General features: G+C 41.4%; 1 protein-coding gene across 5 annotated transcripts in view; it reads left to right on the plus strand.

Moving 5' to 3' along the window:
* The first annotated feature begins 6 nt into the window (after positions 1-6).
* UBN1 (ubinuclein 1) overlaps positions 7-13,414 on the plus strand; it is a 38,426-nt gene continuing 25,018 nt past the window's right edge. For 2 of the 5 annotated variants that reach the window (XM_024553337.3, XM_045189860.2), the window contains exons 1-8: positions 7-745; positions 1,885-1,987; positions 5,024-5,320; positions 8,441-8,527; positions 9,334-9,429; positions 9,764-9,898; positions 10,581-10,684; positions 11,398-11,836. In XM_024553337.3, the coding sequence (XP_024409105.2) occupies positions 5,072-5,320; positions 8,441-8,527; positions 9,334-9,429; positions 9,764-9,898; positions 10,581-10,684; positions 11,398-11,836 (1,110 nt within the window). In that variant the 5' untranslated portion in view covers positions 7-745; positions 1,885-1,987; positions 5,024-5,071. Of the gene's footprint in view, positions 746-1,884; positions 1,988-4,292; positions 4,398-5,023; positions 5,321-8,440; positions 8,528-9,333; positions 9,430-9,763; positions 9,899-10,580; positions 10,685-11,397; positions 11,837-13,414 lie in introns of those variants that run through there. The other 3 variants (XM_053928984.1, XM_053928995.1, XM_045189859.2) reach the window with 2 other exon arrangements.

A 13,414-nucleotide genomic window follows, 5' to 3' on the forward strand; every position in this document is an offset into this window, starting at 1 on the left:
GGTCTCGGCGCGCCGGAGCCCCGAGATTCCGGGCTCCTTCCCCCTCCCTTTGCTCGTGACAACGAAGCAGCCGCGGTCAGAGGCGGCGGTGGCGGCGAGGTGCTGGCTACGGCGGCGACGACCACGACGGAGCTGCAGGTCGAGCGCGCGAGGGAGCCGGCTCTGCGGCCCGCCCCGCCCCCGGACCCTGGCCTCTAGCCCCCTTTACCTCGGCGTTTCCGTTACGTCCGTTAGTCCCTCGCGGGCCCCGGGGCTGGCTGCGTCGCCACGCTGCCCGCTGCCCTGACGGACCTCGGTGCGGCCTGGAAACCAGCCTCCACCCGCGCCCGGGGCCCCGCGCCCGGCCGGCTCTACGTGGCCACGCCTGGGGGGCGGCCGGGTTCTGCGGAGCGCGCTCCCAGCTGTGTTCGGGGAGCGGCTCGGACGCCGAGCTCTCGGCTGCGCTGCAAGTTCTCCCGGGGCGTCAGTGCTCCAGCCCCGAGGTCCGGAGTTGTTAGACCGACTTGGAGCCGGCGTCTCTTCACTTCCTCCTGGGCCGGCAGGCGGCACGGCCAGCGAGGCTCCCCTGGGCACTTGGGGACCCGGCCATGGGCCGCGGTTCAGGGCGGCCGCCCGCCGGGAGGCATGGCTCGGGGGCCGGCCGCTAGCAGCGCTGCAACCCGGGCTCCCGGGCCGGCATGAGGACGGTCGCGGGGGTACGAATGCGGCCCGTGGGGCCGTAGCCTGCGTTGCGTCGGGGACAAAGGTGCGTGTCTTTGTCGGGACTGAGCTCTCACGTGAGCCGCGTTGAGTTTGACACTTTTGGAGAAGTTAGGAGCAGGTTGTTGTGACAGCAGCAATGCAGATGCTAGGCGTAGTTTATTTACGTAAAAACTTAGACCGTTGAATGGGGAACTAGGAACAGTGCAGCACAGCGACAGCCCAAACGTCAAATTCCAGATAGAAAATAAAATTTTCAAAAGGAACCATTCCCAGTTTCATACTCCAAAAATTCTAAGTCAATTGTTGACTTAGAATCGGACTTTTCTTGGGTCGCCTTCTGCTGGTAAAAAGGTGGCTGGTTCACACACATCTCCTGTAGGTGATTTTTTTTTTTAATACGGAGACTTTGGTGTAAGTGGAGTTTTTAGCGAACTGGCTTGTACACAGCCTGGTTTTTCTTTGTAGTTCAGTTTCCCTAAAGTACTGTCAGTTATAGGATCTGTCATTTACTGTTTTTTAAAAAAAGACCGATAACTGGAAGGATATAATTCCATGAAATAATTTCATAAAATTCAACACGTTTCCAATTTTAAAACTCTTAATTTGAGGGGAGTTGAAGATATTTTAATGACTTGATAAAAATATTAATTTTAAGTTAACATCACACTGGGCCTAGAGGCATTCCTGTTAGAGTAAGGAACATGGCAAAGAATATATTGTTTAATATTATCTTGGATGTTCTAGCCAATGCAATAAGACATGAAACAAAGGTAAACAATTTTTCAGAAAGAAGACAAAATTCTCACTTCTATGTATGACAGGGTAGATAGCCTATTTTGGAAAAAAAGGGGAAAGCCATTAAAATAAATGAGTTCAATAAAGAGACTAATTAAAAAATCAGCCAGAAAAAATCAGTTTTTCTATATTTCACCAGTAACCAGCATTTGGAAATAGAATGATTATGAGGATGTATAGCAAAAAAATACATCATCCCTGGGAATAACTTGAGATAAAAAAAAGTAGGCTGGCATTTCTTGGATAACATCAGTTGAGGGTTTTTAAGATGGATTTTTTTTTTTTTTGGTAGAGTACTGTGCTTTTACTTAGAATAAGGCTTAACTCAGTAGAGGTGAGTCCAAGCATACCTTGTTTTATTGACCTTCACTTTATTGCCCTTCATAGATGTTGCATTTTTTACAAATGGAAGGCAAGACCCTCCACCAGCAAAAAGACTATGGCTCGCTGTACTGTGGTAGTCTGGAACTGAACCCTCAATGTCTCCGAGGTATGCTTGTGTTTAAATACTTAGCTTTTCTTAAGATTATGCATCTTGTTTTATTACAGATATAAAAGTGTTTATATAAAATCTAAAGTACTTCATCTACAAAGCTTAAATTAAGGCACTAGTTTAACAAATTTACCTAAACAATGAGCTCTCTTTACAAAGTTAAATTTCCTTGAATGTTTTAAAATGCATTTAAAGTTTTATATACTTGTTCTCTGAAATACTTAAGACTCCTAAAACAGTGAAAACTAATAAACCTAATAGTAAAACCTTTCCAAAGACTTAAGTCTTTTAAGTCAGATAAATGTATAAATGTAAGTTCCTTTTAAATGTACACTTTCAAATTTAGTTGTTTTCTTAAGGGTTTCAAATTAATGTCTGACTCTCTTAAATATTTCAAATGACTTAGTAACAAGCAAAATCATGATTATAAAAATGCAAAATCTAAATGTTAATATGCTATAGGTTTGATTTATTCTCATCTTATATCTATAACTTCTCATGCTTGCAAAGTCACTTAAGTAACTAAGAGAAGCAGTTTTACCATCTAGGTAGACTGAAGTTATAATGTCTAAACTTTGGGTCAGGATAAGGTTACATTTTTTAAATTAGTTGCCACTTCTAGGATGACCTTCCTGCATCCTATCAATTAACTTGCAGATTCTCTTCTTGTGGTGGGACTTTGTGGCTCCTATCACTGGACGACTTTTAACCTTCAGCCTTCAGCTTAAATTTATTTTCACAATTCAGGGTGCATCACAAATGTCGTGGGCGCCTTGAAAGGTTTTTTTAGAGGAGTTTCTTTTAGCATCTTAGTGCATGATGCTCTTTTGTACCACCATGTTTTGCTGCTAATCACTTTGTTGCCTAATTAGAATTGTATTAACTATTTTTAGATATTTTGCTGTCTTGTCTGGCTTTATGGATCACAATTTTATGGTCATAATAGAAATAATGAATATTACATGTACTACATAAGTATCCATATACATGTATGGATATAATATATGTAAATCTTCTTGAATTCATATTTATGATTCATTTACAATCAAATGCAGTGAGCTTTTTGGGGGGACTTGTCAAAATGATTCTAAACTTGGTCTGAAATAATAAACAGTCTGGAATAGGCAAAGTTTTACTTTTAAAAGAAGAATAATAAAGATGAATTTTAAAATCAAGATGTAAAAATGTACCATAGAATTTCTCAGAACAGTGTGGTACTTGTTAAGGAATTTCTAGATACTAGATCAAAGTAACAGGCTGTATTTCAGAAATAGTCCTTAAGATATCCAAGATGTTGTAATGGTATTTGCCAGATCGAAAGAAGGATTAGTGTTGATGCTGGGGAGAAACCAAGGTAGAGCCTCATCTTTTACCTTACAGCATGGTAAATTCAATTTGGATTGAAGAGTTCAATGTGAAAATTATATCTGTGAAAGACTGGGTAGGTAAAGTCTTATATAAGAATTGCTGCTTCTAGGCACAAAAGAAATGGGAGAAGCCGTAAGGGAAAATAGCCTAGTTTTAACTGCATAAAAAGTTTAATTTTCTCGTCCTGGCGGGGTGGCTCAGTTAGTTGGAATGTCATCCGTCCACCAAAAGGTTGTTGGTTTGATCCCTGGTGAGGGCACATATCTAGGTTGCGGGTTCGATCCCTGGTTGGGGGTGCATGCAGGAGGCGGCTGATTGATGTTTCTCTCTATCTCCATCCCCTTCCTCTCTCTCTAGAATCAATGAATATATCCTGTGGTGAGGATAAAAGTTTAAATTTCTTTCACCAGACCTCGTTCTACGTAAAATTAAACAGTAAATAACAGTGAAGGAAAAGTGTAAGAGATATGACAGATGCTATATAATACATATTATGTATCTATAATATATTAAAAGCCCTTACAAATTAATAAAACTTTAATTTTTTCAACTATTTCCTGAAGGCTGGACATTCAGATTTAGGTTGCTTTTATTATTTTTCCCATACAAACAAGGCTGCAGTGATTATCCATGTGGATGTGGTAAGAAGTTCACATTTGAATGTGAGTTTTAAAAAGCAGGACACAAATTATACATGAAGCACAAAATATATATGTGAGTGTGTGGTGTATTTGCATACTTATATTCTGCAAACGCTTGGAATTCTGGGTTTCACAATGTACTCTGACCATTTCCAAGCAACTCTGAAGTTCTTTGACGTGTGATAACTTGGCACTTTGCCAAGACCGGAGTTTGCGTGGTAAGAGGCTAGTATCTTAGGAAGTGAGCCTAGCCACACGACTCTTGAGACACTGGTTTTTTTTACTTATTCCAGGAAAGGCAGTACTCTGAGCTGATGAAAACTTTGTCATTGTGAAGCATGACTCCAGTCCTGACTGGTGTGGTTCAGTGGATTGAGCACCAGCCTGCCACCCCAAAGGTCGTCTGTTCGATTCCTGGGCAGAGCACATGCTTGCATTGTGGGCCAGGTCCCTGTTTGGGGGCATGTGAGAGACAGCCGATTGCTGTTTCTCTCCCTCTCTTTCTCCCTCCCTTCCCCTCTCTCTAAAAATGAAAATAATATTTAAAAACCTTTTAAAAAATTACCCCCCCCAAAATAGTGTCTCTAAATAAAAGTAAATTGCTGGTGATTAAAATAAAGAGGTCTTATAAAAGATGTTAGTTACTCTTAGCCAGAAAAAAAAAGTGTTGGATAAATTAAATGAAAAACAATGTTCTCTAGGATTCTGTGCAATTTTGAGGATTCTTTAAGGCTTTTTTAGCATGGGTTCTCTAATTTCAAAGATCTAGTAAATATGCATAGAAAAAAAGACTGGAAGGAAGTGTGCTAAACAGATGATCTCTGAAGGATAGGATTTGGGTGCTTTTCATACAAATATGAAAAATTTTATATTTAACATAAATAGTATTTAAACAGAAAAAAACAATAAACAGTAATTAAGATAAATTGAACAGTGGGTTCTTGTTGACAATGAAATTCTTTTAAACTTAAATCTGTATAACTGAACAGGAAAAATCTTGGTTTGACCTGGCCCTTCTTTTCAGTGTTAACAGAAGCCATGCAGTGACATCCGCTAAGACTTTTTGGTAGCCATGTCGGAGCCCCACAGGGTCCAGTTCACCTCTCTCCCAGGTTCTCTGAATCCTGTGTTTTTGAAGAAGTCCCGGAAAGAGGAGGTTGGGGGAGCCGAGCAGCATCAGGACTCTGAGCCGGCTGCAGCAGCTGTGCGGATTACACTCACCCTCTTCGAGCCAGATCATAAACGTTGTCCAGAATTCTTCTATCCAGAGCTTGTGAAGAACATACGAGGGAAGGTGAAAGGCCTTCAACCCGGAGACAAGGTACCCCTCCAGAGGCCCCAGACTCACTCTGCAGATCTAATGCTCAGGGTAGCATGTGCAAATGGGATTTCCAGAAGGTGAAAGCAAGACCAGGGAGGCTGTAGCTGCCCCAAGATCACGGCCCCTATCCCAAAGCGAGCACTGGTTTGCTGGTTTTGCTCCTGTGCATGAAGGGATAGAATTCTTTCTAGAATTGTTCTCCTGATTTATGCTAGAGAAAATGTAAGGCACATCCAAAGCTAATTTGAATTATGGCTAATTAATGTAAATAAAAGACAATTTTTTTTCATGCAAAGTCTGTAAATATCACATGTATGTAAATGTGACCATCCTTGGCAGTTCCAGTGCTGGGTTTCATGCTGGACATATTTCTTGTCCAAGGGATTCTCTGCCTCATGCAGGGGCAGATGAGAAAAGACACATACTATTCTCTTACTATTCTCATACTAGTATCTCTTCTCAACACATTAATATACTGGATAGTTACTTTACCTGGAGGGATAGAAACCTATTTTTCTAAGTTTTTTTCTTGTTTTACTTACATTTTGGGGGGGGGGGGACAGAATTGGGTTGTAGCCTCTGGGGCTTTTGAGAATCAGTTTGATTTCTCAAGTATTTTTTTAAATGATCTATTTATTTTTCTGGCAGATTTGTGTTCACTTTTTAGGATGGAACTTCTCAAAGCACAGAGTAGAGAGAATAGTATAATAAGCCCTATGTGCCCGTCACCCAGTTTCAAATATTACCAAAGTTTTGGCAATTCATTAAAATTATAAAAAATTTTATAAACTTTTTAGTTGAATTATGCACTAGAGAAAAGTGCACACATGATAAATGCATAGTTTATTGGATTTCCACAAACTTAACATATCCATGTAACCTGCACCTAGATCACAAAATACAACATTTTCCAGGACACCAGAAACCCTCCTCCTGCCTTCCCAAAATACCACCCTGCCCTGAAGGTAACGACTGCCCGGATTTCCAACAACTTAGGTCAGTTTTGCCAGTTTTTGTATTTTATGTAGATGGAGTCATACAGAATGAGCAGGAGCTAGGCGGGTAGCATTTGTAAGCACCTACTGTATGCCTCTGCACTATGTGAGGCTGTGAGGGTAGGTTGGTTAGCTGGATCCCACACTGCAGCATTTTGTTCTCTAGAGTGGCTTTAGGCTATTTGGGATTAGATTAGTACCTGGTTTACACGGTGTCTGAGATGATGTTGGTGCAGTTTCCACCACAGTGCCTCAGTGGCCAGTGCTCCTTCAGTCTAATTCATGGTTGTGCTGTTTGGGGTGAGTACCTTTGGTTAGAAGGATTATCTAGTTTTCTTTGTGCAGGTGAAAATATGTTTCCTTGATTAAGTTCTGATTTGCTGAATGGAAGCCAATTGAGTCTGTGCCAAGGGTCAACCTATTGTATGAGGGCCAGTGGGCAGATGAAAAATAGTAATTTCAAATTCATTTGACAATCTCTTTTTTGAAGTAGGAATAGTACCCTCTTCTTTGAGAGGAAGAGGAAGTAGCATCCATTAATTAAGGTAATTTTTTATGGGCTCAAACCCAGATCAGTAGGTGACCTGAAATTAGAACTCCTGTGCTCCAGTTTCGTCTTTTTGGGGGTTCTAGATGTTCTTCTCCGTTGCAGAAAAATGCATGGAGCATACACAAAGAACACTGGATTCAGTTTCAGGGGATTCAGCTCTTGCCTTTAGATTGAAAACTCCTGAATCGCTGTCTACTCTGCAGTGCTCAGAGCACAGTGTGATCTGACATTCACGTATTCATTCATTTAGCAATTATTTCTTACCACGTGAAGGCACTGTGCTAGATTCTGAGGACTATATAAGGTGGAAAAGCCTCTGACCCAGCCTCAGAGGAACTTGCAATCTTATAGATGTTTTAGGAGAATCATACAGCACAGGTAACGGGAGTCACAATGTGGTACTTGTTTAAATCTGGTATATAAATACAGGCCCTGGAGGGCTTGGACAGAGAAGAGCTTACATCCTAAATGCTATGTTTGGACAGAGCTGGATGGACCTTCATATGTTCAGGAAATAGCAGTTATTGGATGACTGTTATTTGCAAGGCATTGAGGAGTACACAGTGAATCCAACACTTATCCAGATGGGTGGAATTTCTTAAAATTATTTGAACTCCTTAAATGATATGTGATCATTGTACAAAAATTAGAAGACACCAATAAGCACATGTTTTAAAAACTGCCCATTTGTGGAACATTTACTATATGTGTGTTCTGTAATATTTCATTCTACATATATAACCTAAATTATTTAACACTCTTTATAGGTGAGTGGGATTTAAGTAGGCAGAGATAAGAGGCGGGGTCTAATCTTCAGTGTTTTTGGCCTACTCTTAAGGTATTTAGTATGGGAATTTTTTATTAAAATTAAGATTCCTTGCCAAAGAAGCTAAAGGTTTAACTGTGGAAAATTGATAAGAGAAATGCAAGAGTAAGTTGATGGAGTTTTTGGAAAACTGCATGAAAATATTTGTAGTATTCAGATTGGGAGGAAAGAGATTACTGATCCTTCAAGATAGGTGTCCAAGGAAAGGGACTGCCATGAACCTGGGTTTCATTTTCCATAGAACTGAGAGAAAAGCAAATTCATACCACTTTTTTGACCAATAAGGCAGAATAACTCTTAAGAATTTGTGCTACATTTGGTGGGTTCTTAACCTTTTTGAGCCACAAACTGCTTTGGAAGTGAACCCCTTCTTAGAATTATGTTTTTAAGTACATAAAATAATTTTTAGGGTGACAAAAGAAACCAACTATATTGAAACACACGTGTATGCAGGTTGAGCATCCCTGACTAAAGGACCTTTGCTGTATCTGGAGATCTACTGGGCTTAGTGCTTTGGTGGGCAGTTGTAGACATTTAATTAAGTTTTGTTGAGTTACACGAATGGAGAATTTTCTTAAACAACTAAGGTAAGTGCTGATGGGAAGGCAGCATGTTTTCTACCTTGTCTTTTCTGAAAAACAGCTATTTTTATTATACAGTTTGTAGGTGTTAAGTAGTCAGTGGATATACTATGGATATATAGTGGGGAATTTTTGTAACTCTTGTTTTGTGGAATGGTCTTCTTACAGAAGAAAGATCTCTTGGATCCTTTTAATGATGAAGAAAAGGAAAAGCATAAAGTGGAGGCCCTTGCCCGGAAATTTGAAGAAAAATATGTAAGATTTCTTTTGGGTGACAAAACAACCTTATTGGGTGGGAGAGGTTTCTAGATGTTTCCACATTCCTTTAGGGGAATATAATCTAATCAACCCTGATGTGAAAATAAGCATAGAGCTTGGAGAGAGCAGAATGTAGTTATTAAAGACATGCATGAGAGTACAGAAAATGCATGCAGCGGGACTAACGTACGCAGCTAAATGGATGAGTAAACAAGAAGGACCTTCTCCTCCTAGAATTTATCAATAGAATAAATGTTTTGGTAAAAGACATACGAAGTCATTTAGTTCATTCTTCTGTCTTAGGCCATTTTATGCAGATATAAATCTGTACTATTTTAGATGTTTTTTTCAAAAGATTTCATTAATTTTTAGAGGTAGGGGAAGGGAAGGAGAAAGAGAAGGAGAGAAACATTGATGTGTGAGAGAAACATTGATCAGTTGCCTCTTGCACATGCCCCAACCGTGGACTGGGCCTGCAACCCAGACATATGCCCAGACCAGGAATCTAACCAGTGACCTTTTGCTTTGTGAACGATGCTCAATCTAGTGAACCACACTGGTCAGGACCTGTCCTATTTAAAAGGTCTTTAGGGAAGGTGGTTTTAGGGGGGGTGTGAGTGTGAATGTTCCATTGCTTTACAACCTTTAGTCACTAGCTGATGAAATTCAAGGCAACAATGAATTCTGTGTATTTTTTAAAAACGTGACCTTAATCTTAAAAATTTGTTAGGAGGGTAGATTTCATGTTACATGTTCTCAGCCCAATTAAAAAAAAAAAACATATGATCTGTTTAAAATTTTAGGGTGGAAAGAAACGTAGAAAAGACCGAATACAGGACTTGATTGATATGGGGTATGGTTATGATGAATCCGATTCCTTCATCGATAACTCTGAGGCGGTAAGTACTTAATGAAAATGCCACATAGGAACTACCACACCCTTGCTCCCACTGGTAATGGCCCAGAAGCTGGGGGATGGCTCAGAGTGGGCCTGCCCTTACCATGAGGAAAGAGCTGTACTGATAGAGAGGAAGTGGCACTCTTGATCTCGGCCTTGGTTTCCTTTCTGGAGAGGACACCAGATCTGTCCAAAACACTTTCTAGCTCAGACATTCATGACTGACCAGAAGCACGTGTAGGCACGTGGTCTGAAATGTGACAGAAACGTCTGCTCTGCATCTTTGGACTATAGTACCAGCACTTGGGACTGACTGTTTGTTTTTCCCCTTTCAGTACGATGAGCTTGTTCCTGCTTCTTTGACTACAAAGTATGGAGGATTTTATATTAACTCGGGAACCCTGCAGTTTAGACAAGCATCAGAATCTGAGGATGACTTTATTAAAGAAAAGAAGAAAAAATCTCCAAAGGTTAGAATGTTGCTTACTTTTGGATTTCAGAAGTGCTTTTTTTATAAACCTTGTGAGATCAGTGGGTGACTTGCCAGAATAGTGCCATTTAAGGATAGCTTAGGAGATTGGTGGAAAGGCGTGAGCTATGCCGAGGTTGACAGTTACCTCTCACACTGTGCTGTGCGAGGTGCTGTGAGTCCCAGCAGGCTTGGCAGGGATTTCTTTTTTTGAGGTGGTTTCAGGGTGGGGATGAGAGTAGTGAAGGGTGTGATGTGAGGGGAGTTTGCACCAGTATTTCTGTGTCTTTTCTGTGGACATATGGAGGTCTTCAGTTCCCAGGGCTCTCACCACAATGACAACAAGTTAGCCTTAAGATAAGTTTATTTTGAAATTTATCTGTTATTGCCTGTGTGTTTAAAATGAGAGACAGTGCCCACATACAGCTCATTTTACTAGAATGGTTTCTGGCTGCACAATGGCTGCTGTTGTCTCAGCCCTAGGTGCTTCCAGGAGACACTGTCAGTGGCAGTGTTGACCTACCACAGGTCTGTGGTCCAGGACTGATCTGAAAGCTTTTGTTCATGAAGGAAATAGGACAGCTCTCAGGATGTGCCCTGGGTGGAGCAAGGCCAGTGCTGTGTTGTGCACTTGCTCCCTGAGTGAGGGAGCTGTGTAACTGTGCCTTGTCTTTAATTCTCAGAAGCGGAAGTTGAAAGAAGGTGGTGAGAAGATAAAGAAGAAGAAAAAGGATGACACTTACGACAAGGAGAAGAAATCAAAAAAGTCCAAGTTTTCCAAAGCTGGGTGAGAGGCAGCAACTTCTTTGCTGGGATAAAATCTGCACTGTGAGGGCAGGACACCTAGCTGACTTGCCCTCCTTCTCTCAGCTTCAAAGGAGACAGCAGGGCCTGGTCTTCTGTTCCCCCTCCCACCTCCCACAGTGCCATTGTAGGTATAGTCAGTGCTCTCACATCTCTGTTATCAGACGTGCAGAGTTCTTTCTGTCCCACCGTCAGTGTTGGCGGCTATTTCTGTCACTGTATGATTGCTGCTGTTTCTTGTTCTCTTGGACACCCCTCCTCTGCCCCAGTTCTCCTATCTCTGCGGTTTCCCTTTGTCTTCTCTGGTCCTGCTTTCTTTTGCCTCACTAGTCTCACCCCAGTTGCCCTTCAAGTTGCTGCTGCTCTCTGCTGTCCTGCTTTCTCCCTTTAAATACTTTTCTTGCTCATCCCCTTTTTGCAACCTTTTATTTCAGCCTGGCAGTGGTTTTTAAAAATCCATTGGATATGTAGCAAGCACTTTGTGACACAGTTTTGCTAACCTGTATTAAATCTCAAGCTTTGGTCCCAGCAAGAAGGAGATCCATGTGCCAAGAGGAGGGAGGAGGAATAACAGGGTGGACTTGTGACTGAGGTTCCTGGAGACCATTGTGCTGGGAGCAAGGGTGAAGTCCCTGTGTGAATTTCCCTTTTGAGGTGTATTACAACCTTAGTAACCAATTTCCCCCTTACTTGCAGCTTCACAGCCCTCAATGCCAGTAAGGAAAAGAAAAAAAAGAAATATTCTGGGGCTTTGAGCGTTAAAGAGATGCTAAAGAAATTTCAGAAGGAGAAAGAGGCTCAGAGAAAGAGGGACGAAGAGCATAAACCTGTAGCGGTTTCATCAGCAGAAGCTCAGGGCCTACGGGAATTGGAGGGCACCTCTGACCCCTTGCTGTCTCTCTTTGGCTCCACTTCTGACAATGACTTGCTCCAGGCGGCTACTGCCATGGACTCGCTGACTGATTTGGACTTGGAGCATCTGCTCAGTGAGTCTCCAGAAGGAAGCCCCTTCCATGATATGGATGATGAAAGTGATTCCCTTGGGGTGGGACTGGACCAGGAATTCAGGCAGCCCTCTTCCCTCCCTGAAGGCCTGCCTGCACCCCTGGAGAAGCGCGTTAAGGAGCTGGCTCAGGTATGGTGACCCAGAGTGGCCAGGCTTTCCTGGAAGTGGTTTGGGCAGATTGACACTGGTTCCGTACCACATGAAGCTTGCTTCCCAAAGCAATCCTTAGTGAGTTGGCAGTTTCAGTGTGAGCTCTTCCAGGCTCTCTTCTCATCCCAAGTGAGGAAACAGTGTAAGCTCTACTTGTCAAATGTCATTTTTAGGCCTTTTGTGGTTCCTCCACTCTTAGAAAGTTTACTTTCTTCCAGGGAGATTTTCTGTTTTCTGCCTGTAGGTTCCCTTCCCACAGATTACCTTTCCTGTTGTATGATAGACTTACACTAATATTGGCAGCAGGCAGCTGAGGCAAAGATCCATCTTTTTAGTAATCTGTTGAAGATTTTGGAAATTCACATAAGTTTGCAGACATGTTACACATAGAGTATATGCTTAGTTGCCGCTGGATTTCAGCTGCTCCCTAGACTTGCATGTCATCAGTCATAGGTATTGTTTACAGGAATGCCTAAATGATGATAAAGAAAAAGGAGCAGAACCTTAAATGCTGTCCATACCCTATTAAAAACAGCAACAACTGTCAGAATCAAGCAGCCATTGCTGTTTTCCCCTGACAACAGGGAATCGATATCTAGAGTACTGAGTAGTGTCAATTTAGTAACATATTCCTACCTAAAAACTAAGCACGGTGTGTTAGTCTTGATGACATTTACGCTTTAGTTAAAATAACCTTTCACCTTGGGCATAATGGCTTGTCACGCAGCTCCGGTGGCATTTCTACTTTATAGCTGTAAGTTTTTTCTCTTTTTAAAATTTTATATAGCTGTAAGTTTTAAACCAGTGATTCTCATAATGTTCCAGAATCACTGTATGTATATCTGTTGTGTAAAGGGCAAGGTAAATGTTAACCACTGCTACAAGTGATTTTCTCACTTCCAAAAAATATTTGAATACAACATATGAAGTAAATCAAACAACTTATTCAGATCTCTAGTTCATTCTCATTAGCTCATGTAAGGTGTTGGACATAAGCATTCCATCTGAATGTAATGATTTAAATGAATTGTACCACATCAGAAATTCAGAGTATATCTTAAGTAGAATGTTAAGTTGCAAGTAGTTGAATCTGAACTTGGCATGTTTGAGCATACTATTGTGTATTTGCTCTCAGAATTTATGTTAAAGAACCATTACTCCTTGTTCTTTTCAATCCTCTGTTTTGTAATTAAATTGTTTTGTAGTATCTGAAAGTCTTGTTGAGTAAGTTGAGTAAGGTATATGTGGCAGTAACTAATCATTTTTAGAGAAAAGTCAAAGCAATTCTTGGATCTGTCCCTACTCTCACCATAGGTTGTGTTACAGTCTAATAACTTACGCTATTTCCCTTTCTTGGGGAAGATGGACACATTTAGTGGAAACAAAGTGGCATAACATGGAAGAGCATTGGGCTGTGATTCAGGAAAGCCTTCTGGAGTGCCCTTGGTGGACACTGTGAGCAAAATGTCCTTCCTTGGTGTTTGCCAAGTCTTCGTTATCTCTTGGGCACGATGGAGAAGGGGTTCAGGGTTCCATAGATAAGGGAGGCAGGCTGGG

The sequence above is a fragment of the Desmodus rotundus genome, chromosome 1 (genome assembly GCF_022682495.2).
Source record: "Desmodus rotundus isolate HL8 chromosome 1, HLdesRot8A.1, whole genome shotgun sequence".
Lineage (NCBI taxonomy): Eukaryota > Metazoa > Chordata > Mammalia > Chiroptera > Phyllostomidae > Desmodus > Desmodus rotundus.